This window comes from Rosa chinensis, chromosome 2, assembly GCF_002994745.2.
Source record: "Rosa chinensis cultivar Old Blush chromosome 2, RchiOBHm-V2, whole genome shotgun sequence".
NCBI lineage: Eukaryota > Viridiplantae > Streptophyta > Magnoliopsida > Rosales > Rosaceae > Rosa > Rosa chinensis.
In genome coordinates this window covers 15,232,565-15,258,222 of record NC_037089.1, presented here as the reverse complement: position 1 = coordinate 15,258,222, position 25,658 = coordinate 15,232,565, and the positions used below count along the sequence as shown (strand labels likewise).

At 43.8% G+C, this 25,658-nt stretch overlaps 1 protein-coding gene and 1 long non-coding RNA gene across 2 annotated transcripts in view; one reads left to right on the top strand and one right to left on the bottom strand.

The window, feature by feature from the left end:
• The window catches only part of LOC112183778 (putative inactive methylesterase 20), a 34,289-nt gene that overhangs the window by 4,970 nt on the left and 3,661 nt on the right, over nucleotides 1-25,658 (bottom strand). The window contains 1 exon segment of the mRNA XM_040513273.1: nucleotides 20,233-20,245. Coding sequence (XP_040369207.1) covers nucleotides 20,233-20,245 — 13 coding nt within the window.
• LOC112187682 lies at nucleotides 13,169-16,712 on the top strand. Its single transcript, XR_002931160.2, has 7 exons — nucleotides 13,169-13,308; nucleotides 13,611-13,706; nucleotides 13,819-13,947; nucleotides 14,294-14,740; nucleotides 15,343-15,441; nucleotides 16,180-16,372; nucleotides 16,452-16,712. It is a non-coding gene; the product is annotated as an uncharacterized LOC112187682 (long non-coding RNA).

Genomic DNA, 25,658 nt, shown 5'->3' with positions numbered 1-25,658 from the left:
CCGCCACCAGCAGCACCAACAAAGTCATCTCAACCCTCCTCCAGCCATCAGGATACCGCCGGCAAAGCCCCCACTGCACCGCCAGCCGACAAGAAGAGGGAGTGGCAGCACGGCAGTTATCAAAGCAAGAGGCAGAAAGACAACCACTACAAGGGCAACCGCCCATCCCATGGGGACAATCGCAACAAGCAGACGGAGTCCTCTCAGCGGTATGCAGTATTCACCGTCCTCACAGCCTCGTACGAGGAAATTTACAATCAGTGTAAGGATCAGATACCACCACCACCCTCACCGAAATTCCCCAAAAGGGGTAAGCCAAGAAACACCGGCATGTGGTGCAAGTATCACGAGGACAGCGGTCACAATACCAACAGTTGCAACGCTCTCAAAACAACCATTGAGACCCTATACCGTGACGGCAAGATGGATCAGTTCAAGGTGCGCCAACCGCCACCTGTGATTGCCAACATTGAGCCACTGGGCCGCATCAACACCATCGACGGCGGGGCTCCAATCACCAACATGTCTCACAGGGCAAGAAAGCGTTACACACGCGCCAATCACCCAAAGGAAGTCTGTAACATCCGCTACGAGAGATCCACCAAACTCCCAAAGTCTGGTTGGGAGCCCATCACCTTCTCAGAGGAGGAGGAGCGCGGAGTACATCTACCCCATGACGACCCATTCCTGATCGATGCCATTCTCGACAGATGGTCGGTAGGAAGAATCTTGGTGGATAGCGGATCTGCTGTCAATGTCATATTCAGCGGTTGTTACAACAACCTTAAGCGGAACAAGAAACTACTACAAGACCATGAGCCATTGCTTAGCTTCTCCGGCGATATCACTCAGCCGCTGGGTTCTGACTACATGCGATTAACAATCGGCTCCAGTCCATGTATGGCGGAGGTACATACCGAATTTATAATTGTGGACTGTTTCAGTTCGTATAACGCCATCATAGGACGGCCGGCACTCAACAAGCTCAAATGCATCATCGCCGGATACATGCTTCTCATGAAGTTCCCCACACCCAACGGCACGGGCTGTGTCAGGGGAAGTCAGCAACTGGCACGAGAATGTTACTCTACCACCATAGCGCGGTCAACCCGCCGCCACGAAATCCTAACGGTAGGAAATCAGGCACCGCCACCAGATATCTTCGAGGATCCTAGGGATGAGGAGGAGAAATATGTAAGGAAGGAACCGGTCAATCCGGAAACATCGTTGAAGGTCATCAGCATCTCTGACGAGCACCCAGAGCGGACAGTCCGCATAGGAGCTCAGCTAGACCCAGAGGTGGCCGCAGAACTCACTCAATTCCTGCGGGATAACGCCGCCGTTTTCGCATGGTCATATGCGGACATGCCAGGTATCTCTCCCGAAATCATCACACACAAACTAACCATTAAGCCATCCTTCCATCCCATCAAGCAGAGGCGAAGGGCCTTCGACGAGGAGAAATACCGCGCCATAGGAGAAGAGGTCGCCAAACTCCAGGGCATTGGATTCATCCGCCAGGTAATCTATCCCCAATGGATCTCCAACCTGGTCATGGTCAGGAAGCCTAGCGGCAAGTGGCGGATGTGTGTCGACTTCAAAAATCTCAACAAGGCATGCCCAAAGGACAGTTTCCCTCTGCCACGCATTGACCAGCTGGTCGACGCGACCCCCGGGCATGAACTCCTCAGCATGATGGACGCCTTCTCCGGCTACAATCAGATCAAGATGCATCCCAGCGATCAGGAGTGTACCACCTTCACCACCGACAAAGGGCTGTACTGCTACAATGTCATGCCTTTCGGTCTGAAGAACGCCGGTGCAACTTATCAGCGGCTGATGAATGCTATGTTCGCTGAACATTTGGGCAAGATAATCGAGGTCTACGTGGACGACATGTTAGTCAAAAGTATAAAAGCCAGCGGACATGTGGCAAATCTCAAGATCATAGTTACCATCCTCCTGGCCTATGGCATGCGCCTCAACCCAGAAAAATGCTTCTTTGGCTTCACCGCCAGCAAATTTCTGGGTTATATTGTCAGTGAACGAGGAATCGAGGCTAACCCGGACAAGGTACAGGCCATACTCGACCTGGCGGACCCTGAGTATAAGATACACGTCCAGTGCCTCCAGGGCAAGTTAACCGCCCTCTCTCGATTCATCTCCAGGCTCTCTGACAGGTGTGCCCCATTTTTCAAGCTCCTCAAAACGACTCACAAGAAAGTTATCAACTGGAACCCAGACTGTCAGACGGCGTTTCAGGGCTTGAAGGATTACCTAGCGGCAGTCCCACTACTCTCTGTCCCTGTGCAAGGAGAGACACTGTTCATATACCTAGCGGTATCGATATCAGCGGTGAGTTGCGCCATTGTCCGGCGGGAGGGACAGGACGAACTCCCAGTTTTCTACGCCGGCAGAGGCATGAACGGGGCAGAAACAAGGTATCCACCCTTAGAACAGCTAGCTCTTGCACTCATCGTTGCCGCCAGACGCCTCCGCCAGTATTTTCAAGCGCACACAATCCACGTGCTGACCAATCAACCACTAAGACAGGTGATGCAGAACCCTGAACATTCAGGGCGCCTCAGCAAGTGGGCCATCGAGCTCAGTGAATTTGACATAGATTACAAGCCAAGAACCGCCATGAAGGGCCAGGCGGTAGCGGACTTCATCGCCGAGCTCACTGAGCGTCAGCCCAATCCCAGCAAGGAGAATGAGCCCGGGACGGAAATGGTCACCGCTAAGGAGCCAGCTCCCCTACAATCAGATTGGAACCTGCATGTGGACGGCTCCGCCAGCGCCAAGGCCAGCGGCGCCGGAGTCATCCTCACAGGACCTGGGGGGCTGAATGTGGAATACGCACTAAAATTCAACTTCAAAGCCTCCAACAATATGGCGGAATACGAAGCACTCATTGCCGGCCTACTCCTCGCCATCGATTCAGGGGCTGACAGTGTCAACATCTTCAGTGATTCCCAGTTGGTCGTTAACCAGGTCAATGACAGCTTCCAGGCCAAGGACCAACAGTTAGCGGCGTACTTAGGGTACGTCAAGACACTCCTCAAGAAATTCAAATTTCATAACATCACACAAATCCCCAGGGAAAAGAACGCCAAGGCTGATTCACTGGCAAGGCTGGCAACCGCCCAGCCACATCAGAGTCCAGCGGACACAAGAGTGGAGTGTCTTGACAAGCCAAGTATCACAAAAACCCTGGCGGAGATCTTCAACATTGAGGTCAATACCAGCTGGATGGACGAAGTCATTGAGTACAAGCGCAACGGCACATTGCCGGAAGACAAAGTTAAGGCGCGACAACTCCAGCGGAGGGCAACCCGCTACAACATCCAGAACGGCAAGCTGTACCGCCAGGGATTCACCCATCCCAACCTCCGCTGCCTAACCCCAGAGGAGGGAAAGGTCGTTCTGGTAGCAATTCATAGCGGAGAATGCGGAAACCATTCAGGCGCCAGATCCTTAGCCAATCGCACAATGCGACAAGGCTATTTTTGGCCTACTCTCGGCGACGATGCCCGCCAGGTATCAAGATCATGCCACAAGTGCCAACAATTTGCTGACATCCCGCATGCACCGGCGGAACCACTATCGGTCATCGTCGCCCCATGGATCCACTCAACTTGGGGTCTGGATCTGATGGGAAAATTTCAAACCGCCAAGGGCCAGTTCAAGTACATCATAGTGGCTATCGACTACGACAGCAAGTGGATAGAGGCGGAACCACTAACAGCAATAACTACCGCCAAGGTAATTCACTTCCTCTGGAAGAACATCTACTGCCGTTACGGTGTCCCACACACGATAATCACCGACAATGGCACACAATTCAACAACAAGGAGCTCATCTCTTTCACCGCCAACTTGGGTACTAAGATGAGTTTTGCATCTGTCGCCCACCCCCAGACCAACGGTCAGGTCGAAGCAGCAAACAAGATAATCAAAAAGCTGCTGAAGAAAAAACTCGACAAAGCAAAGGGTCTATGGGCGGAGAAACTCCCGGAAGTTCTATGGGCCATCAGAACAACCCCAACTTCCGCAACTGGTGAAACTCCTTTTTGCATGATGTTCGGAACGGAGGCTGTCCTGCCTATTGAGGTCTCTCAACCTACCGCCAGGGTCGAGGGCTACCGCCCAGAGACCAACACTGACGGCATCAACCTGGACAAGGACCTCCTGGAGGAAAAGCGACACAAGGCCCACCTATGCAACCTGCAAAACAAGCAGCGGGTATCGCGTTTCTACAACGCCAGAGTCAAGGCCCGGAACCTCCAACTGGGGGACTGGGTAATGAAGGAAGTCATTCCACCGCTAACAAAGCTTCGCCCAACTTGGGAAGGTCCATACAAAATTGTGGAAGTCGTTAGCCCAGGCACCTTCTACTTAATGGACAAGGATGGCGTCACAACGACCCACCCTTGGAATACCGAACACCTTCGGTATTATTACAAATAGTCATGCCGCTACCCAAGAGCATCTTGACTTAGCTAAATTTTTGTTCAATATTTAGCTAAGGGAAGCTACCCAACGGGTACTACCCCTCTTTTGTAAACACTGATCAGTCAGCTATCAATGAAACGAGGAATTATTCAAACCATTGTTACCAAGTCTAGCACTGAGGGCAACTGGCAACGCCAGGAATCGTCAGCGGACCACGTCCGCTACGTGGTGCACTTGGACCAATTTTAATTCCTTTAATGTTTCATTGCTTGGCAAAAGAAAAATCTCTACGTCAAAACTCTAGCGGTACAAACACATCATGACAAACGTCAAACTCTGAAATTTCATTTCAGGGCTGGGACTCCCCACCCAAAATAGTTCATTATTACAAAGTGTAAAAAAAAAAAAAAAAAAAAAAAAAACCCTATGGAAGTCTCAGCTAGCTTCAGCGGTTGTCTTCGGCTTCTACGGCTTCAACTGGCGGCGGCGCGACCGATCGGCTCGCCTGATCGGACCCTCGAGCTGTCGGACTGGGAGTCTCCATTGTACCATCCGCCCGGGTGTGTGCCTCCAGAAATCCGGCACCTGACACCTCCGACGGGGTCTGCTGGGGAGTCTGCTGGGACCTTTCCGGCGGATGGGAGCCACTTTCCCCGCTGCCAGAATGAGTACCCGCCGCAGGGGCAGGCACGACTTCTGTCTCCGGCGGGACACTCTCGACCACCGGCACGTCGGGCTGTGACGCCTTTGCAAAGTCAATGGCGCCCTTCCGCTTCAACATGTCTATATTGGCCCGGGCCCCAGACTTCGCCGCTTCGGTCAATGTCTTTTTATACTCCGCCGACAGCTTGAACGCTTCAACGGCGGCGGCCGCAGAAGAACTCTGCTCATTTTTCAGGCGGTTAACCTCCCCGTCCAGCCGCTGCATCTCATCCAGTCTGGCGGCAGACTCCCGCTGCACAATAATGAGCTTCTTATCTTTAGCGGCTATCCGCTCCTGCAGCAATGCGATCTCCTGCTCCAACTGGGAGACGCGTTCATTCCTCTCCAGGTCCCGCCTTATGGCCGCATTCAGCTTGCCGCGGGCGTCCGCATAGTCACACTCCGCCTTGACCAGTGCCCGCTCGACCTCCGCCAGTCTCTCCTTGGCCTCCGCCAACTCCCTCTGGAGACCTCCGATCTCTCCCCTGAGCTCTTCCTCAATCCGGGGCTGCTTAGACGCCGCCTCGAACATATCATGTAACCCCGCAGATATTTGACCAAACGCCGAGCTGAAGGGCGATTGGTCAATTGCCGTTGGGCGCGATATGCCCGCCAGACCCCCGAACCCCAGCCGCTCGCACAGATGGAAAAGGAATGCCCGCTCCCCTTCTGTCATGAATGGCGCATACTCGGCAAAGGAGTCCAGATCACTAACGGCTGCCGCCTCTCCCTCCGCCACTGCAACCTTCGACGCAGCTTGTCGAGCCTTCTTTTGTTGGCGGACTCCGATCACCACCTCTTCTTCCTCTTCCTCGACGGGGGAGTCAGGCTGCCGGCGTTTTTTCTCCAGCGCCCGTTGTGTCCCAGCAGCGGTCCTCGTCACCCGCACCGGCGGCTCACCCCGGGACTCGGTGGCAGTCTCCGTCGGCTGCACCGTCTTCTTTTGAGGACCGCGCCGGGTGGTAGGCATCCGCTCCCGCGGCCTTGTACCAACAATCCCCCTCTCCCCGCTGCCCGCTTGGGTGTCCGCCTGCACTACCGGCAGGCCATCCTCACCCAGATGGGAGTGGTGCGGCATCGGCAGCTCCACCGCAACCTCGGACTGGCTCAGCACCAGCGTCTCCGGGTTCACCACCGTCTGCTGGGCCGCCAGCCCCTCGGCATACATAGCCTCAAGAAAATTCTCTATCTCGGTGCGATCCATTGCTTTTTCGAAAGCGTCGCGACTAGATTTGTTACCGGGCGGGGTTTCTGAAAAGAAAAACACAAACACCCGTCAGTCCGGATCAATTACAAAAAAAAAAGAGGTGTGGCGGAAATGTTCTCACCAATAGAGCGAGTTAGCCCCAGGTCGACCAGCAATTCCCAACCGGTCAGAAGACGGAAGTCAAGCAAATTGCGGTTCCGCCAGCAGCCACGGATCCTCGCCACGCGACACTCCTCTTCGCGCGTCAAAATGTACCTTAGTCCCGCTGCACAAACATAATAATCATTAGCAAAAACCGCAGGGTTGCAAAAGTTTGAACCCGCCAGTTATTTTTAGCGGAAACCAGTTGCCAACCTCGGATGGGCTGGAATTCCGACTTAGCCTTAAACGTCGGCCCCTCTACATTCGACCTGGTGTGGTACTCCCAGCCATCTGTGGCGACGCAGAAGGTCCCCCGCCAGTAGGACATTGAGTCCCTTAGATTCTCAATCAACTTGGGCGCTCCCTGGCGGCGGCTCAGGTTCACACACCCTCTGCAACCTCGGCGCTTCACATACACTAGCTCGTAGAAGTGAAGCACTTCCGCCACGGTAGGCCCCTCGCACCCCGACAAGCGCCACAAGGAGTTCATCGCCAACATCAACCGCCACATGTTGGGACAGATCTGCCCAAGGGCAAGGCCAAACTCGCACACAAGAATTTGGAGATTAGGCACTAGCGGGAATGTCACTCCTTGGCGGAATATGGCCTCGTGCACGGCAGCACATCCCGCTGGGAGCATCAAGGCCTTCTCATCCGCTGTCGGGGGGCGCAGCTTCACCGAGCCCGGCAACCGGAACGTCCGCTTCATCCGGTTAACAGCGGCGGCATCCATCCGCCCACCTGCCTCGTCGACGGCGGTGCCATCTGAGAGGTACCACGCCGACTCGACATTTTGGCCCGGCACTTCCCCTTCGCCAGCGGAGCCGCTAGCAGCACTATTGCTCGCCAAGCGCTCGTCGCGCCTAGCAACCTCACCCGCCTTAGAGCTCTCTGGACGCGAACCACGACCCATAGCTACTTCCCAGGGGATGGTCTGAAGTGGCTCAACTTCAAGCGGTTCTGGCAGTGAGGTTCCTGCATGGGCAGACGGACGCAACGAGTCAATAAAAGTCATATCCGCCACGCTGAACGACACGTCAGACCCGGAATCCTCACTGCTCGAAATCTCTATGACGTTGGCCATCCCAAACCCTAAAACCCACATCAGTTAGCACAAATACAGATCTAGCCTACTCTCACATCAGATATAGCCAAAGATGTCAAGAACAATTACCCACAGAAATACCAAAACAAAAACAACCGCACACTCAACCCAGATTTGACCGTCTAGCAAAACCCAAAACCCCAACTTTCTGTCAAACACCGTAACCTCCCTCAAATCTCTCCCTACACCCTCCGAGAATAACACAGAAGCAATATCATACCATTAACAGAGATACCAAAACCCAGAAACCACCATTGCAGATTCAATGAAACAGGAAAAGGATCTGAAATACCAACCTCACGTCAAAAACTTTGGAGTGCAGCTCGTCTTCACTGACAGATTTCGTCCTCTCCAGTCCGACTACTTCACGCAAACCCGGGGATCTCCTTCGCAATTCGCAGACGAACAAGGCTCGAAGGAGGCAACTCAGATTTGAAGATTTTCCAGAAGTGTCGAATCTCGCTCAGTTCCCCCTTTTTATGTCAACACCAAGTAATCCTGAGCCGTCCGCTACAAAACGACATCACGTAGCAACCGTACACGTGTCCCACGTCTTCACTAACTCCCTGGACTGGCCGAGGCGTCGCCTCGGTTACGAAATCCATCATTACTCACATTAATGACGAGAAGACGGCTAGGCTTAGCAGACAAACCTCCACACGCTAACCCTCTAGGAGTTGGCCACGTGTCAACCGTCGTCTTCTTCAGCTTCCAAGGGAAGTCACCACTTGAGAAGAAACTCCAAGTGACGGAGTCTCCGCTGAGCGAAACCTCGCCAGCAGACCTTCACTTGCCATTCTCCAAGTGACGGAGTCTCCGCTGGGCGAAACCCCGCCAGCGGACCTTCACTTGCCATTCTCCAAGTGACGAAGTCTCCGCTGAGCGAAACCCCGCCAGCGGACCTTCACTTGCCATTCTCCAAGTGACGGAGTCTCCGCTGGGCGAAACCCCGCCAGCGGACCTTCACTTGCCATTCTCCAAGTGACGGAGCCTCCGCTGAGCGAAACCCCGCCAGCGGATCCTCACTTGCATCTCCCAAGTGACGGAGTCTCCGCTGAGCGAAACCCCGCCAGCGGATCCTCACTTGTCATCTCCCAGGTGACTCTCCACTGAGTGAAACCCCGCCAGCGGACCTTCACTTGCCATTCTCCAGGTGACGGAGCCTCCGCTGAGCGAAACCCCGCCAGCGGATCCTCACTTGCATCTCCCAAGTGACGGAGTCTCCGCTGAGCGAAACCCCGCCAGCGGATCCTCACTTGTCATCTCCCAGGTGACTCTCCACTGAGTGAAGCCCCGCCAGCGGAGCTTCTCTCGTCATTTGGTAAACGGGGCGTCCTCCGCTACACAGCGCACCGCTAGCTGACCCCCTTTTCTCATCTGACAAGCTGCGTACTTTATTCAGCGCAACACCGCTCAATAAAATACCACCAAGCACGTCTACTTGACGCTGCTTCCTGCTACATCTAGCGGGGGACTTCCGCCAGCGGCGGATCCCGAGGCCACGCCTCTCTGACAACGCCGCCACGCGGAGTTACGGTCAGAATGTCCCTACGGGACACGGGGACTAGTCAACAGTCTACGACAACCCTGATCAGGTACGTTGACCCCCGTCACTTGGGTGCTAAGATTGGGCTCGCAACCCAACACCCTCTGCTCCGTGCAGCTCCCCCTCAACAAACAATAACAGCGACCATCCGGAGGTCCATCTTAGCCGGGGAGTGGGGGACTCCCTGGGGTGCCTAGCAGGGGCCCACCCGAAAGGGCACAAAGCGTTTGCTCAGTAAATCCATGGCTGACAACGCACTGACGCTAATTATGCTTCTGCAAAGTCTAGCGGGAGAAACGCTTCAAACCGCCGATCAACTCCCCAACCAAGATTGCCCTCCTTGACTGGGGATTTGGGGGACTTGTACATACATGTGCATTTGCAAGCATAATTAGCTATAATGAGCCACGCTCAGGGTACCACCAGGGGTACCAACGCCCACCTCATGAGTGACTGGCATAAAGACAGCTAGCCAGGTTACCGCCTGAGCCCCGGATCAACCCCAAAGCACCGCCGACGCGCCGCCACGCGCCGTGTCAAGGTAGCATCAGAAGCTACTGAAACTGGGAACTGAAGCACATCAGTCCCACATCGAAAACAAGGAGAAGATCATCCTCTTCCTCACCTATAAAAGGTCCTCTCCTCTCTCCTCATTTATGACACATTCAATACTTACCTACTGTTACTTTGTCAACATAAATACATTGACTAACTTAGGCATCGGAGAGTTGAAGACCGCCCGGCGCGGTCTCCCTCTGACGCCCATTGTATTTTATTTGACAGGTAACGAGAACCACTCACAACATAGGTATCGATCCGCCCGCCGGATCAGCGTTAACTAAGGTCCAGCTACCGCTAGACTTTTAAACATTAACAGGTACTGTACTGTATATGAATATTTCTTGAAATGTAGTCACATGCTTCTTTTTCTTTATCTTGCTTCCAGATATGCCTGCAATATGCTTTGACAAGGAATGAAACAAATAATAATGAACTCAGAAACCCTTGAAGCTAAAGCGTTGGAGAAGGTGGAGGATAAGTCCAAATGAGAACTCTGAGGCATTGGCTTTTATCATTGATTAGAGTTCAATAGGTTACACTTTAGAGGTATATGTCGAGCACCTCTTTTATCATTTGTTTGCTTGATCTTTTATAGTATATTGATTTGAGTTGAATTATTTACTGATCTTATATATTGTTATCAAGGCATAAGCGATGGAGGAGGTTTCAGAGAATCTTCAGAAACAATTGAACAAGTCAGTGCTCGATGATGAAATTAAACATCTCCTGTAAAAGATATCGTAAACAGACATAACAAGGTGCTCCGATAGCAGATATGATGGAAAAGGCTAATCCATGTCAAGGATGAAAAGATGATTTTGTCCCTGCTTCATCTCTGTTGCCCGACACCTGTCTACCGTCTCAGAACTCCCGCGTCTTCCTTCTTGACACCTGGTCTGCTGCTTAGTCCTATGGTGTCTTCGCTACTTCGCTGCACAGAGAGGTGGAGAAAGAGAGGGAGATAGCGAAGGAGGTAGTACTGTTTGTTGGCCTCTACGATTCGGATTCGATCTTCCCTGTGTGAATCTGGAAGTCTCTATCTACATGGAGAGAAGCGTCTATCTACAATAATATTTGTTATCAGGTTAGAGTTTGGGTTCTTCTTGATAGCGTTCAGTCTGCCAGATTATCAGGTTTGGTTATCGATCAAAGCTTGATGTTATTCGATGGCGGCTATTGTGAGGTTGCAATTGAAGGGAGCAGAGCAGAGGAAGACGAGAGAAGCTATTACAAAATTGGGATCATATTGATAAAAACTATACCTGAATCCAAAACTCCTTTAACCAAAACCAAATAGTGTTGAACGAAGGTTGGCCTCAAAACGAGTAGGACAGGTTTAGTTTTCGGAGTGGTGGATTCGAAAAGTTTGATCGAGTTTGGGGGATAATTTTCAGCAGGAAAAAGGTAAGTGTTTGGTTTGGGTTTGTATGGATTGTTTGAAATTGTGTTTTGATTATGAAATCTATTTGTATTTGTTGTTTGCTCTACAATCTCACTATTTGTTTCTGCGATTTGGTTCGACATGGTTGCAATTTAGATAGGTTTCTATGTGTGTTTTGCTTCTTAAATCCTTCATCTATAGAATGCAGTTCTGATTTTCCATTTTTTTCTTAGATTACCATTCTTCATGTCGAATAATAGAAATTCAATCGTGGATTAATTCTATATAGGTCTAATAAGTAATCGAATAGGTCTAATAAGTAATCGAAAAAAGCCTGGTATCCCAGTTTCCAAACAAAAATCAACCGACGTATTAAAAAGTCCTGTTTGTCGTTCAGACCCAAAAAAGAAGAAGAAGAAGAAGGGTTTCTGGTGTTTTAAGAGAGAGAGAGAAGAGGATTTGGTTTCGACAGTACCGAATTTGTGCATTTGTGGCCTTAACGAGTTTGGCAAAAGTTTCTGTGTAAACTTTCTGCTGCTACTGCTACTGCTTTTGTCAGTTTTTGTGTGATTTGGGTTTTGATTGGGTTTTTTGTTGTTAGTGGTTTTGAATTGGTATGGGTTTCTGCGTTTTGGGTGTTTTGATTGTCTGCCGGTCTGGGTTGTTGATGATTGATCGGAGAGGTTTCAAGTTATGATTTTAGTGTTTAGCAGTTTAAGGATTTTCATCAGATAGTGGCTCATTTTTTATGGTCGATGTGTTTATTCAATTTGCTTGATTTGTGACTTTATGATTTCAAAGTTAGTTTTTGTTTTAAGATTTTGATAGAGATTGACAATTGTTTGTACTTTTATTCGAGAATATTGTTGTTAACCAAATCAAAAATGAGCCGTCATCTAATTAAAAGTTTGAATTTGGTTAAAGGCGTAGACAGCAGAGAATCAATGCAAATTGATGTTAACCAATCTCATTGAGTAATCTAAGTTTCAAGCTTTAGATATCAGTATCAATAGCAAAAATGTGTCCTTTGCGGGGTACTTCTTGAGTTTCATATTTTAATACATTGTTTCATGGCATTTAAATCTGCATACAGGATTTTGACGAACTGTTCTGTTTTATAATGCTTTCTAATTCATTAAAGTTGAAAAATGATGAAATATCTTTGCCTCTTATTCACACGCGGACCTTGACAATTTGAAAAGTTCCAACACTTATTCCCATAAGATGAAGTTGCTATTGCTGTATGGATAAGGATCATTGTGAGGTTTGAAAGGGCTTTGTTGTGTGTTTGTGGACAGGTAAAGAACAAAAACAAGGAGAATAGACATGGGAAGATTTTGTTGAAAATAGGCATGGGAAGTTTTTTTTTTGTGTGACAATAACACGTATTAAAGCCAAATATTGCTCTTAAAGTCAAAAGAATATTATGAAGATGATTGAAACTACGGTTCTGTCCATGAAGATAGATCGAGAGTCTTTTGCGTAAGCTTTCGGATGTAGTCTTAGACAACTACATGTAGAATCAGTTAAAGAGTTTCTAGAACTCAATGAATTGTCAAATTATTAAAGCTTGGTTGTCCTATTTACACTTTTGTTGGGTAATAGTTTTTTTTTTTTGTTTGTTTCTCTCTCTAAATATTTCATTACTTTGCATTCACATTACAATAGTAGAAGTTAGCTGGACTGTGTTTGGCCTGATTACTAGGTTGACTCTAGGATGATTTACTTTTTACTTTTGTATTGTGATTAGTTACTTTCAAAGATATATATTCCTGCAACTTTATTAATACCATTAAAAGGTGAGCAATTTGGTTTTGGTTGTTGAAATTGGGTGAAAGATTGGTGGTTTTGTTTATAATTTCTTTAAGAAGATTTATAAGATTGGTGAAATTGTTTGCTTTGCTCCAGAAGAGCAGCAACAGAAATAGTACTACGTTTGAAGAGAAGATTTATACTGCTGGATGTATATCTATGATTTCTTGATACTTCCATTATTGTTTTTTTCATTTATATTCTATTCCTATGATCGTATTTACCTTCTTCAAAATTGTGTATTTGATCATAAAGAGTGAGGCTTTGGTTATGCTATTTTGCTTTCTTTTGTTTGTGGCTGCACAACTTAAATCTGACCTATTACAATTTTTCTGTTTGTTATTCTGCAGATATTGGGAACAGTGAGCTGTCAAAATTTTCAAGTATTTCAGATTTAGGTACAAATGTTTGAATAATGTTATTAGGATTGCAAGTGTTAATTTCTGTGTAAATAGATCTTAATCTTATGTGGAGTTGTTTATTGTCCATTTCTATGAAACTTTGGATCATTCTATTGTCAGATTGCAGAAGCAGTTAATTATTAAGTTGTCATCAATCTGTTCATTGTTAGTTTATTAGTTTGAACTAATGTTATCAGTTTATAAATTGATTTACAGATTATAATTCTGAAAGATAATTATCTAAATTTTTAAGTAAATTACATTGTTGAATACAGTAATGACATGGAAAATTGTATCAGGAGAAACAAAGAAAATGGTGGGACAGTGTGATTACAATCAGAATTCTGCTTCAGCAACAACTCATAAGTCAAGAAGATCGAAAAGATGGCGAACAGGTAGACATATCTGATATATTTCGAGATGTTAATTAGTATAAATACTTTTAGCAGAAACTGTTGTCCGTTTATAGGTATAAATTAACTGACATTGTTTAAATTTTAATTATAGTGTGTCAACAACAAACGGCTGAAGCTTCGCATAGTTTCTGTGGAAATGACGAACAAAATTCTGCTGTAATTGCGAACAAGGATCTGTTAGTTGGTACAGCATCGCATATTGATAATTCAATTATGGGAGGTACATTTTATAGAGATTTAATTTTGTGTAATTTTCTGAACATTTACAAAATAATTGCTTTTGATATGCTACAGTTTAAAGGTTTATTTATTTATTTAATATTTTTTTTAATATAACAAATTGTTGAACCGGGTTTTAACTATATCTTTAATTGACTATTATCTGCATTACATGTGCGAGGTCCACTGTTTGACTTTTTTAGTTTTATGTGGAGTTGTTTGATTATTAAGTTATTGTCAATCTATTTATTGTCAATTTCTTAGATTTGATTAATGTTATGAGTTTGCATTATTATTGTGAAAGATAATTATCAAATTTTTTAACTAAATGACATCTTTGAATACAGATATGCCATCCAATACTGTATCAAGAAGAACCAAGAGAATGTTGAGACAATGTGATCGCGCTGAAAATTATGCTTCAACCAATGTGTTCCTTACTAGCGATGAATCTCACCGAGTCACATCACGGAACTCAAAGAGGTGGAAAGCTGGTATTATACCATATATGAAGCGTCAGTTCACTGTTACACTGTTCACAAGAGGGGGTAGAAAAGTTGCTTCTGTCCTTACTGTTCGAGTGTGATATCGAGATGGTGGAAAAGTCGTTTTCACCGCTGGTCTTCTTGCATGATCTGGATAGAGGAAAAGCTTGGTATTACAGAATCGTCAGATTTGCAAGTCGGCGACACCAAAAAAAGAAAAGCTTGGTAAGGTATTTATAGACGGGAAATGAAGGAAGTGAAGAAGAACAGAGACGGGGGAGATCGTGGTGATCGTAAAGTGGTCAGAAGGTATGAGTTTTTTGCCTTTTTTTTTCCTCACACATAAGAAAGACACATTACTGAGTTGTAAGGTAACCGGTTAAAGATTGTTGAAGATTAGTAAAAGATTGTTGAAGTTTCGTTTATAGATTGTGGTTTTGATGTCCGATTGTTGTTGTTATGGGTGAATTTTTGTCTTTTGATAGCTGGGTGCTTTTGTCTATGACAGAATAGATTGGTTCTCTTTGGTCGTCTTTGTTGAAAAAATGGATCTGCAGTTGTTGATTAAAATGGTCTGTGTCTGTGACTGACAAAAGTTGAGGATTTTTTTGATTCCTCATGTAGAAGCTTGGTAATTGTTGCTGCAGTTTTTTTGGTGTTGCGTTTATGTTTGTGACAGAATACATAGCTTCAGTCTGATGTGAGGCTAGCATAGGTTACCTATGGTTTTGTTTTTAAGCTAGATTTAGAGTAGTTATGAATGAGGTGATATAATTTGATTGTTTTACAGTTTGGTCGTGCTTCTGGAATCATACAGGTTAAGACATGTAATGTAGTTTTAGGGTAGAGGTTTCTAATTGTTATTCTTTTGTTGTTAACTAATGTTGAAATTGTGTTGTTGTTTTGTTTAGGTTTTCTTGATTCTATGCGAAAGGGTGTATGCGTGATTTGGGTGCCACTGTTCTTCTGCGTATTGTTGACAATCTGTTTAACATTGTATTCTTCTCTAGGTATGTATTGGTGATTAATGGTTTTGATATTGTTTGAATGAGTTGTGATTTGTTTGCAGGTATGATTTTGTACATGTATGTCTTTTGCATTCTGATTTGAGTGATATATCAAAATGTCAGTCACTGATTACAATTGAATTTTGCATGAAATGATCTATTTTCAGTTTATAATTTAGATGGAATTTACCAATTGGTTGTAAGTATCAATTTATGTATATTTCAATAATTTATGTATATTTTGTCAACAAATCAGTGACTCAGGTGAAAGCAAACATATGTACTGAAAGATTTGAGTAGCATGTTTACTAGATAATTGAGGAGTATAAATGTGCCAGCTCTTTTATATATCAGCTTTTGTAAAAATTGAAAACTGATTAGTCAACCCTTAAGATTACTTTTATTTAGCTTAAATTGACGTAGACTTTTGCAGTGATTTGCAGGAAATGAATTGCTATGCAGTAAATGTTTGGATATTGATTAATTTTGTTTATGAACATTCTTTTGTTTTGTTTGTTGTTCTAATTGAACTCAGTTTTTTTATGAAGTAGAGATTTTGATGATGATATTTGATTTCACAGAGTTTTGGAACAGTGTGCACTCATAGTTTTGTAATCTTTCAAATTCAGGATGGTTGTATAAAAGACTCTATCTGATTTAGTGTGTCTGCTCTGTTTGTTTTCTGAAATTGAACATAACTTTATGTTTACTGGTTTATTTACATATTGGTTTTTGATGTAGTTATGGCACTTGATATGCGGTCCAGAAGAGCAAAGAGATTATTAGAAGAGCATGATGGTGAGAATTGTGATGGTGTAGAAGAAGTGCAAGCAATGGACAATTGTCAGACTTTGTCCGCCGATAGCTGAAACTGGAAATATTGGTTTTGCTATGCAAGCAATGCATCAGAGTAAATCAATGAAATTAAGAAATGGTAAGTAGATATTAAAAGTGAATGTATTTTAGTAGTAATGAATTGAAGCTGAATAACGTTGTTTGGATATTATTTACAGTGGCTCAGTCTCTGGTGGCAGAGAAGAATTATACTTCTGAACATTTGAGGAAACGATTTTGAAGTACTCAGCGAAATGGTGCTCTGATGCTCACTGAAAATTCAGCAAATAATACCAAATTCGGATGTTGATAATACAAGTTAAGAGACAAGTTCTACAAGCAATTTCATTTTTTTAGATTTTAGACTATGTACATAAGCTTTGTTAATTCATTTTGGCATTAATATCACCTCAGATTTTCTACATCAATTTTAGTAGGAAGGAAAAAAAAAAAATTCATGCCTGCAATGCATGGACATTACTTACAACCGCTACTAGTACATCTCATATCAACCATTTTACCCTGCGGGCACTAACATCTAGAGAAACCTCAAGCAACATAAAAAATTTCACTCAATCCTGTATTACCATTTTAACATGTCAACCAAAACGATTCGGCCTTCAGTCTCAACATGAATGGATATGAACAACAAATCCCGCAGCATAGCGCGGGCAAAAATTGCTAGTATTTATTATATACTAAGCGTCCTGCAACTGTTCCTAAGCACTGTTCATCACTGTTCACCTCTAAATGACGGTTTTGCCCTCATTCTAAATTGTTTTACGGCTCTGCCATCGACCTTCCAGACGCTTCTGTCGGTTTCTTCTTTCTTCTTCAGCCGTATAACCAAGATTGCTCTCTCAATTTGGATCTCCGCCGTGAATCCGATTCTCAGCTCTCCCATATCAATATCGTCGACGAACAGGTAATTCGGGCCTTCAATTGCTCCAAAATCTTCCATCAATTTTCAGTTTTGACATATTTCCATATGAACTTTTCAGAAAGTGATAGACATAGATTGCGAGAGAGAGAGAGGCGGAGGTTTTCTGTGTCTTTTGGGTCTTCTCACTCTTCTGCGAGAGTGAGAGAGAGAGGAAGTGAAGGCCAATATTTATTATATACTAAGCGTCCTGCAACTGTTCCTAAGCACTGTTCATCACTGTTCACCTCTAAATGACGGTTTTGCCCTCATTCTCAATCCTCATTCCAAGGAGAGGAAGAACAGGAAACAGGAAGAGGAAGAAGAATTTGATACACCAAGTTCATGCTGGGAATATGTGAGAATTGGATTTCAGAATTTTTTTTTTTTTTTTTCTCTCTGTTTGATGAAAGCTCTGTGGGTTTTGAAGAAGAAAGAAGAACAAGTTCTCATTCTATTCACCAACAAAGGTAGCTATTTTCTTCTTGCTTTACCGATTCCGATCCCAGCCTCGACCTCCATCAAGGTCAACTCCCCCTGTTCGCAGTTCGCTGATATCAGGCTTATCCATCGATTGCAATAAACATCAGCAGAATCTTGGTAAAATTTAGCTTTCATAATCTACCCAGATCGATCAATTTTTTCATCTCTGTAAACCATATGTTTACAACTTCTTATTCTTTCTGATCTTGAAAACTTTGTTCCTTTTGATGGTATTTGTTTTTGTTTTTCAAGAATTGGGAAACTGAAATTTTGTTATTAATCTGACAAAATAGAGTTACAGTAGAAATCAACCGAAGAAACTTGATTTCTAATGAAACTCTGTTTTGCCTATTAATTTTTATGTATTACTGCTTCTATTAGATTATCTATTGTTCTCAATTTTCAACTGATATCAGTTTTTATCTTTTAAAGATTCTGTTTGCTCTGTAATTTCACATCTAGGTGGTTAATTACAACAACTTCAAGGTATGCTTTTCATCTGTCACAATTTCTAATTTTTCACTACTGATCTATAGCATCTACTTTGTACTGTTAATTTCAATAATTCAATTATCTTCCAGTAAAACTAATTGTCTTCCAATGTTTTTTTGCCGATTGATGTAAACTTTAGGCACTTAGTTTCTATGGATGTATAGTTTAGTTCATAGATTGTTTTGAGTTCTTCAAATTTATACTTTCTCAAATTTTCAAGCAAAGTTTTAGATTATAAACGTTGACCATTTTGAAAACTTGGTGACAGTTCAGTTTAGTAGAATCAATAAGAATACAGGGGCAACATCATAGATGCTTTTTTTCTATAGTAAAACTGACCTCACATAAAAAAGGTGGTAAAAAATGACAAGTGAATTGAATTATTAAAAACTGACCTCACACTTGGTGATTTTTAACCCAATCTAATCTGTAATTTCTTTTTCTGCTTTTGATGTAAATTTGGGTCATGCTTCTTATTGAATTGGTCTAATCTGTGGGATTTGGTTAATTGCAGTGAGTGCCCACAAACATAGAGTTATCTCTACTGATTTTGCTGGTTTTCTGTTAAGGGAAAGAGATACGTTGAGTCCGCAACTCTGATTGTGACTCTTTGACAGCCCGTTAGCTTTGTCTCCGTCAATAGTGCGAAGGTGAAATTTGAATTTCGGTATCATATAAATCTAGCATTTTCTGTGGAGATTCAAAATTTGTGTCGAATTGAAATCAGAGTATACGTTTGATATCTTAAATATTTTGAATTTTGTTGAGTTTGGTCAGTTTAAATAAGTCCAATTTAATTCCCTTTCTGTAACTTCATCAGGAACTTGATTCATAGACACATAATTATCGTTAGAATTTTGTGTAGGTTTTAGGGTTCTCTTATATTGTTCAGCTTTGGATAAATTAAGTGCATTTGAAATTTATTGTATATTTTTATTGTTAGATTAAAGGGTTTTTTAGTTATGGTTTCTATTGTTTATTACTTGCATTTTCTTATTTTTTATTTAATTTTGATTCATTAATAAACATGTCTTCTTTTTGTGATTGTGGATGTTGGTGATTATCTTGCCCGATTCTTATCGTCATTTCTACTTGTTTTGTTGTAGTTTTGAGAACTGGAAGGGGTGCTTTATCTGCTTTCAATGTGCTGGCAACAGTGGCTCGGTTTTACTGGTAGTTGATCGTTCGGCGGTGAACAGGTCTTTTTCAGCTTTCTCTCATCTGTGTTTGGTTTCTTCTTTACTGCTTATATTATTATGCAAATGGAAGCTTAATGTTCAAAGCACCTTAAACACAACAACAACAGTTAACAGTACTGTTTGAGTTTCTAATATTTGTATTGTTGCCTTTTGCTTTCTTTGTGGTTAGCTTAATTCATTGTTCATTATTTTTTCTAATCAATTTATGTGCCCATCTATTCTACATTTAGGCTTGAAAACAAAACGATGAAACTGAAATGTGTTATTGGTTTGATTGTATGTGTGATTATGATCTGTTTCTCTAATGCATTAATTAATTTGTTGTCTTCATTTTAGTGATTAGTTATGTACCTGCCTGGGATTTAAGTGGAGAAACAGAGGAGCGACTGTGTTATTAGTCACTGAGCTCGCGAAGCTGCTGATTGCCTACTGCATGTAAGATTGTAAGATTAGCCCAATTTAATTATTTTAGTTCAATTTTGTGATTGTTTACTTCTGCACAGATCAAATTTTTGGAGAAAAGATAATCTGTGTGATTGAATTCCGATGCTAACAATAAAAACTCATTAGACATGACTAAAAATGGGTGAAGGTCATATTTTCAAGCTTTCCTTGGCTTTTCAGTTCAGATATTATTCAAGTGGTATTGTTCTGTTTTGACTGTGATCAAACATTTCTATTTTGTTTTTTTCAAAACTTCATTTGCTTTTGTGTTGTGGTTAGTTACTTTGAAGGAGATGTTTCTGCAGATTTATTAATGTCATATCTAACTATTAACAAATTAGATAATGGCGATTAATGAAAAGAAGTCTGTTTCTACTGTTAATGTTATTAAGGGTTTCTCGCATAATGGTGACTGATGACAACTATTGAATTCGTTCTTACCCTCTGATTTCTTCATGCATTTGGTAGTTTGACTAATTTTTTATGGTTAAGTAAGAGCAAACAATTTTTGTGAGGTGGAGGGGTTTTTTTTTTTTTTTTTTGGTGGCTTTTCAAGGTTAGAACTAAATTGTGCAGTCAAATTTTAAGTGAAGCTATTCAATAAGGATTGAAGCAAACATTGCAAGAGAAGGTATAAACATTGCACAAAGTAAAACCTTATTTTTTCTCAAATATGAGATTCTGAACTAAAGCTATTCATGTTGGAAAGTAGAGCAAAATTAGCATCTTGTATAGCTGTTAACATTTAACACATTCACTCTATATCATCACATTGATTCTATATTATTAGACATTAATACGGCTAGAATAGCTTTCTTGTTTTGTATCCTAGAATCAAGCTGTGTTATTGTATATATGTGCTACAGATTAATAGAGCAATTATCTCTCCAGCAAATCTGTCTTTGTTGTTTTTCATGGTATCAGAGCAGGACTCACAATCCTGACTCTTCTCTAGCCTTCCTAAGCAACAAATTCACAAAAGCAATAATCACCATGGCTGGTGATAACGTCCCATTACCACCACCCAATTCTAGCAAGTCAAATAATCCAACATCTGATATCTCAAATCCATTCTTCACTCACCATTCAGATCATCCTGGATTGGTCTTAGTCTCTAAACCATTGAATGGAGACAATTACACAGGTTGGAAGAGGGCTATGACAATGGCTCTCAATTCTAAAAACAAGCTCGGTTTTGTGAATGGTTCAATCAAAGTTCCATCACTCGAAATTGACCTAGAAGGATATGCAACCTGGTCAAGATGCAATGACATGGTCCATTCATGGATCGTTAACACAATCAGTTCTGAAATTGCTGACAGTATCATCTACTATGCTACAGCTCATGAGGTATGGGAAGATCTAAGTGAGCGTTTTTCACAAGGCAATGCACCTCGCATATTTGAAATTCAGCGAGACATCGCTTCACTCAGGCAAGAACAACAATCAGTTTCTGCATACTACACGAAACTGAAAAGTTTATGGGATGAATTGGCATCCTATTCAGAAGCATCACAAGGAGCACATGCAGATCAACAAAAGCTCATGCAATTCTTGATGGGATTAAATGAGACTTACAGTGCAACCCGCGGTCAAATCCTCTTGATGAATCCCCTTCCAAGTGTTAGACAAGCATATGCTGCAGTTGCACAAGAAGAAAAACAACGTTTCGTTGCAGCGGCGGAGTCCAGTTCAAGCACTGCCGCCATGGCTGTCCGGAGTGGCGGCCGGCCGAACCAGATCGGCAGCAGAGGAGGTCGTGGTGACCGACTGAATCTTCAGACCGGTTATGAGATGCCGAACGCGGCTTCACCGCTCGTTTTGGTTCAGGTCGAGGAAGGGGAAGGCCGCACTGTACCTATTGTGGTGATCCAGGACATTGGGTCCAAACATGTTTTCACCTAATTGGTTTTCCTCCAGGTCATCCCAAAGCAAAGCACGGATCGGGAAATTTCCCCAAGAAGCACACTGCCACACCAGTCGCGCCTTCTATCGCGCCCTCTCCTTCTGCTAACCAGGTTCATGCGACAGGCATCGTAGAAGAGGAGAATGGATCAGCAATTACTTTATCTGAGGCCCAATTCAAACAGTTTTTAGCTGCTCTCCAACAAGCCCAAAAGCCCAATCCAAATACTGACTCGAGTTCTAAGGCAAATGCAGTAACGCAGCCAGGTTTGTCTAGAGTCGCTTCCCGCAATTGGATAATTGATAGCGGGGCGACAGATCATATTACTTCGTGCTCTAAATTATTGAATAAAAATAAAAATTGTGCATTACCACCTGTTTTGCTACCTAGTGGACAAAAAGTGCATATTGAAGCCACAGGTTCTTTGCCTCTGAGTACCGTATATTATCTACATAATGTGCTGTTTGTGCCGAAGTTCAAAGTTGATTTAATGTCGGTTAGCCGCTTGACAAGAGGTCTGAATTGTTCAGTAACATTCTATCCTTATTGGTGTGTTTTGTAGGATCTGGCTACGAAGAGGACGATTGGTTTGGGTAAAGAATGTGATGGGCTATACTATTTGGTGGCACTAGCGACGGAACGAACCAGGCCTTCCATTACCACTCCTTCCAGATCATCTTGCAACCTTGTCCTTTCCCCCACCAATCTTTGGCATAATCGCTTGGGTCATGTCTCCTCTCCATGTTTAAGTCACATAGCAAAAAATTTCTTGCATTTTTCCATTCAGCCAAATAATAATTGCCCTGTGTGTCCTTTGGCTAAGCAGAGTCGATTACCATTCAGTTCTAGTTCTATTTCTTCTACAAGACCATTTGAAATAATTCATTGTGATATTTGGGGTCGTTATCGACACCCTTCCCTTTCTGGTGCTTTTTATTTCCTTACCATTGTGGATGATTTCACCCGATTTACTTGGGTTTTCTTAATGCGGCACAAAGATGAAACACAACCACTTTTGCAGCGTTTTTTTGCTCACATTCTCACTCAATTTGACTCTCGCATTAAAACTTTCCGAAGTGACAATGGTAGTGAATTTATTTCACTTAGCTCTTTTTTTCAAGATAATGGCGTTATTTTCCAACATTCTTGTGTTTACACGCCTCAACAAAATGGGGTTGTGGAGCGCAAGCATCGCCATATTATCCAGGTGGCTCGTGCTTTAAAATTTCAGGCTCATCTTCCTCCACAATTTTGGGGGGAGTGTGTTCTCACAGCCGTCCACATAATCAATCGATTGCCCTCTCCCATCCTTTCTTACAAAACTCCTTTCGAGCTTCTTTACTCAAAACCACCTTCTTTTTCTCATCTTCGGGTTTTTGGATGCTTAGCTTATGCCACAAATGTGCACCCTACTCATAAATTTGATACCCGAGCAATTTCTTCCATTTTCATTGGTTACCCGGTGGGCCAAAAAGCCTTCAAACTGTTTAACTTAACGACTAAAAAAGTTTTTACCAGTCGAGATGTTAGATTTCATGAAGATGTGTTTCCTTATGCCTCCACTCAGCCCACGCTTCCTTCTGCCCCGTTGGCCCATGACCCAGGCCCAATTCCACTTCTCCCTACTTCCCTCGACACCGATTTTGACTCCCAGGTCCCTCCCACGCGTCCTTCTTCTTCTCGTCCTTCCTGTCCTGCCATAGACGCCGATCTTGGCACTTCCTCTTTACCGCCTCCACCTCCGCGTCCTCCTCCTCCCATCCATCAGTATTCCTGGCGACCCAAGCCGCCTGCCCCACCACCCCTTGTCCCATCTCCTTCGTCCTTCTCCACCCCTGTTCCTACCCCCCTGTCGTCCCCGGTGCCAGGATGGTCCCCATCCCCACCATCTTCTCCGTCTCCTCCTCCCTCACCTCCACCCGCAGCTATTTCCGACCCGCCTCCTCCCGGCCCACCACCGATCCGTCGCTCCACTGCGCCGCCTGCTCGGTTTGCCGATATCGACTTCTCCAAGCCTCAATCCAATGCTTGCACTTACCAATCGCCCTCCTTCCCGCCAGGTCCTTCCAAAGGTACGCGGTATCCATTGGCAAATTATGTCTCTTATCATCGTTACACTCCTGCCTACTCCTCTTTTGTGGCTCAGCTCAGTGCCGTCTGTGAACCGACCTCTTATTCTGAGGCGGTTACTGTTCCGGAATGGAGGGATGCCATGAGTTCTGAATTGGAGGCCTTGCAGGCCAACGGTACCTGGACCCTTACCACGTTGCCCCCTGGGAAGATCCCTATTGGTTGTAGGTGGGTTTACAAGGTCAAGCACAAGTCTGATGGTTCGATTGAAAGATACAAGGCCAAGTTGGTGGCCAAAGGCTTCACACAGTTAGCAGGTATTGACTATCAGGACACCTTCTCTCCTACTGCTAAAATTGTTACAGTCCGTTGTCTCCTTGCTTTTGCTGCGTCTCGTGGTTGGTCCCTTTATCAACTCGATGTCAACAATGCCTTTCTCCATGGCAACCTGGATGAAGAAATTTATATGTCTCCACCGCCTGGGCTCCGGAGACAGGGGGAGGAGTATTTGGTTTGTCGGTTGCATAAATCCTTGTACGGTCTGAAACAGGCTTCAAGGCAGTGGTTTTCTAGAATTTCAGAAGTTATTCAGTCTGCTAGCTTTGTGCAATCTAGAGCAGACTACTCTCTTTTTACCAGGAGGCAAGGCAAGTCTTTTACAGTCTTATTGATATATGTTGATGATATATTAATTACTGGCAATGATCCTGTGAGTATAGCTGATGTCAAGAAATTTTTGCATAAAACATTCCGTTTGAAAGATCTTGGAAATTAAAAGTATTTTCTTGGCATTGAAGTGTCAGCATCTAAGAGAGGGATATTTATTTGTCAGCGTAAGTATGCGTTAGAAATTATAAAAGATGCAGGATTATTGGGTGCTGCTCCTGTTGACACACCCATGGAACGTGGATTAAAGTTGTCAGATAAGACTGAGTTACTCAAAGATCCAGAGAAGTATAGGCGTTTGGTTGGAAGATTGATTTATCTCACAGTGTCAAGGCCGGATATTACATATCCTGTTCATATATAGCAGGTTTATGCATCAGCCTCGAAAAGCTCATTGGGAAACAGCTTTGCGAGTGGTACGCTACCTCAAGTCAGCTCCTGGTCAAGGCTTGTTCTTTTCCTCAAATAGTGATCTTCGGCTACGAGCTTTTTGTGACTCAGATTGGGCAGGATGTCCACTTACAAGAAGGTCTACTACAGGGTATTGTGTGTTCCTAGGGCCTTCTTTAATTTCATGGAAGTCAAAACGTCAGAAAACAGTCTCTCTTTCTTCAGCTGAAGCAGAGTATCGTGCTATGACAAGAGCTTGCTGTGAATTAACTTGACTACGTTATTTGCTTCAAGACTTGGGAATTTTACACCAGGAAACGGCATTGCTCTATTGTGACAACAAGGCTGCTTTACATATAGCAACAAATCCAGTGTTTCATGAACGTACAAGGCATATAGAAATGGATTGTCACTATATCAGGGATAAGATTCAAGATGGTTCAGTGGAGACACAATTTGTGAGTTCTGGAAATCAACTGGCTGATGTTCTAACTAAAGCTCTTGGCAAGGAGGACTTCGAACTTATGATTCGCAAGTTGGGTGTGCAGGATATCCACTCTCCAACTTGAGGGGGAGTGTTGGAAAGTAGAGCAAAATTAGCATCTTGTATAGCTGTTAACATTTAACACATTCACTCTATATCATCACATTGATTCTATATTATTAGACATTAATAGGGCTAGAATAGCTTTCTTGTTTTGTATCCTAGAATCAAGCTGTGTTATTGTATATATGTGCTACAGATTAATAGAGCAATTATCTCTCCAGCAAATCTGTCTTTGTTGTTTTTCAATTCAAGCACAGAATATATACACAC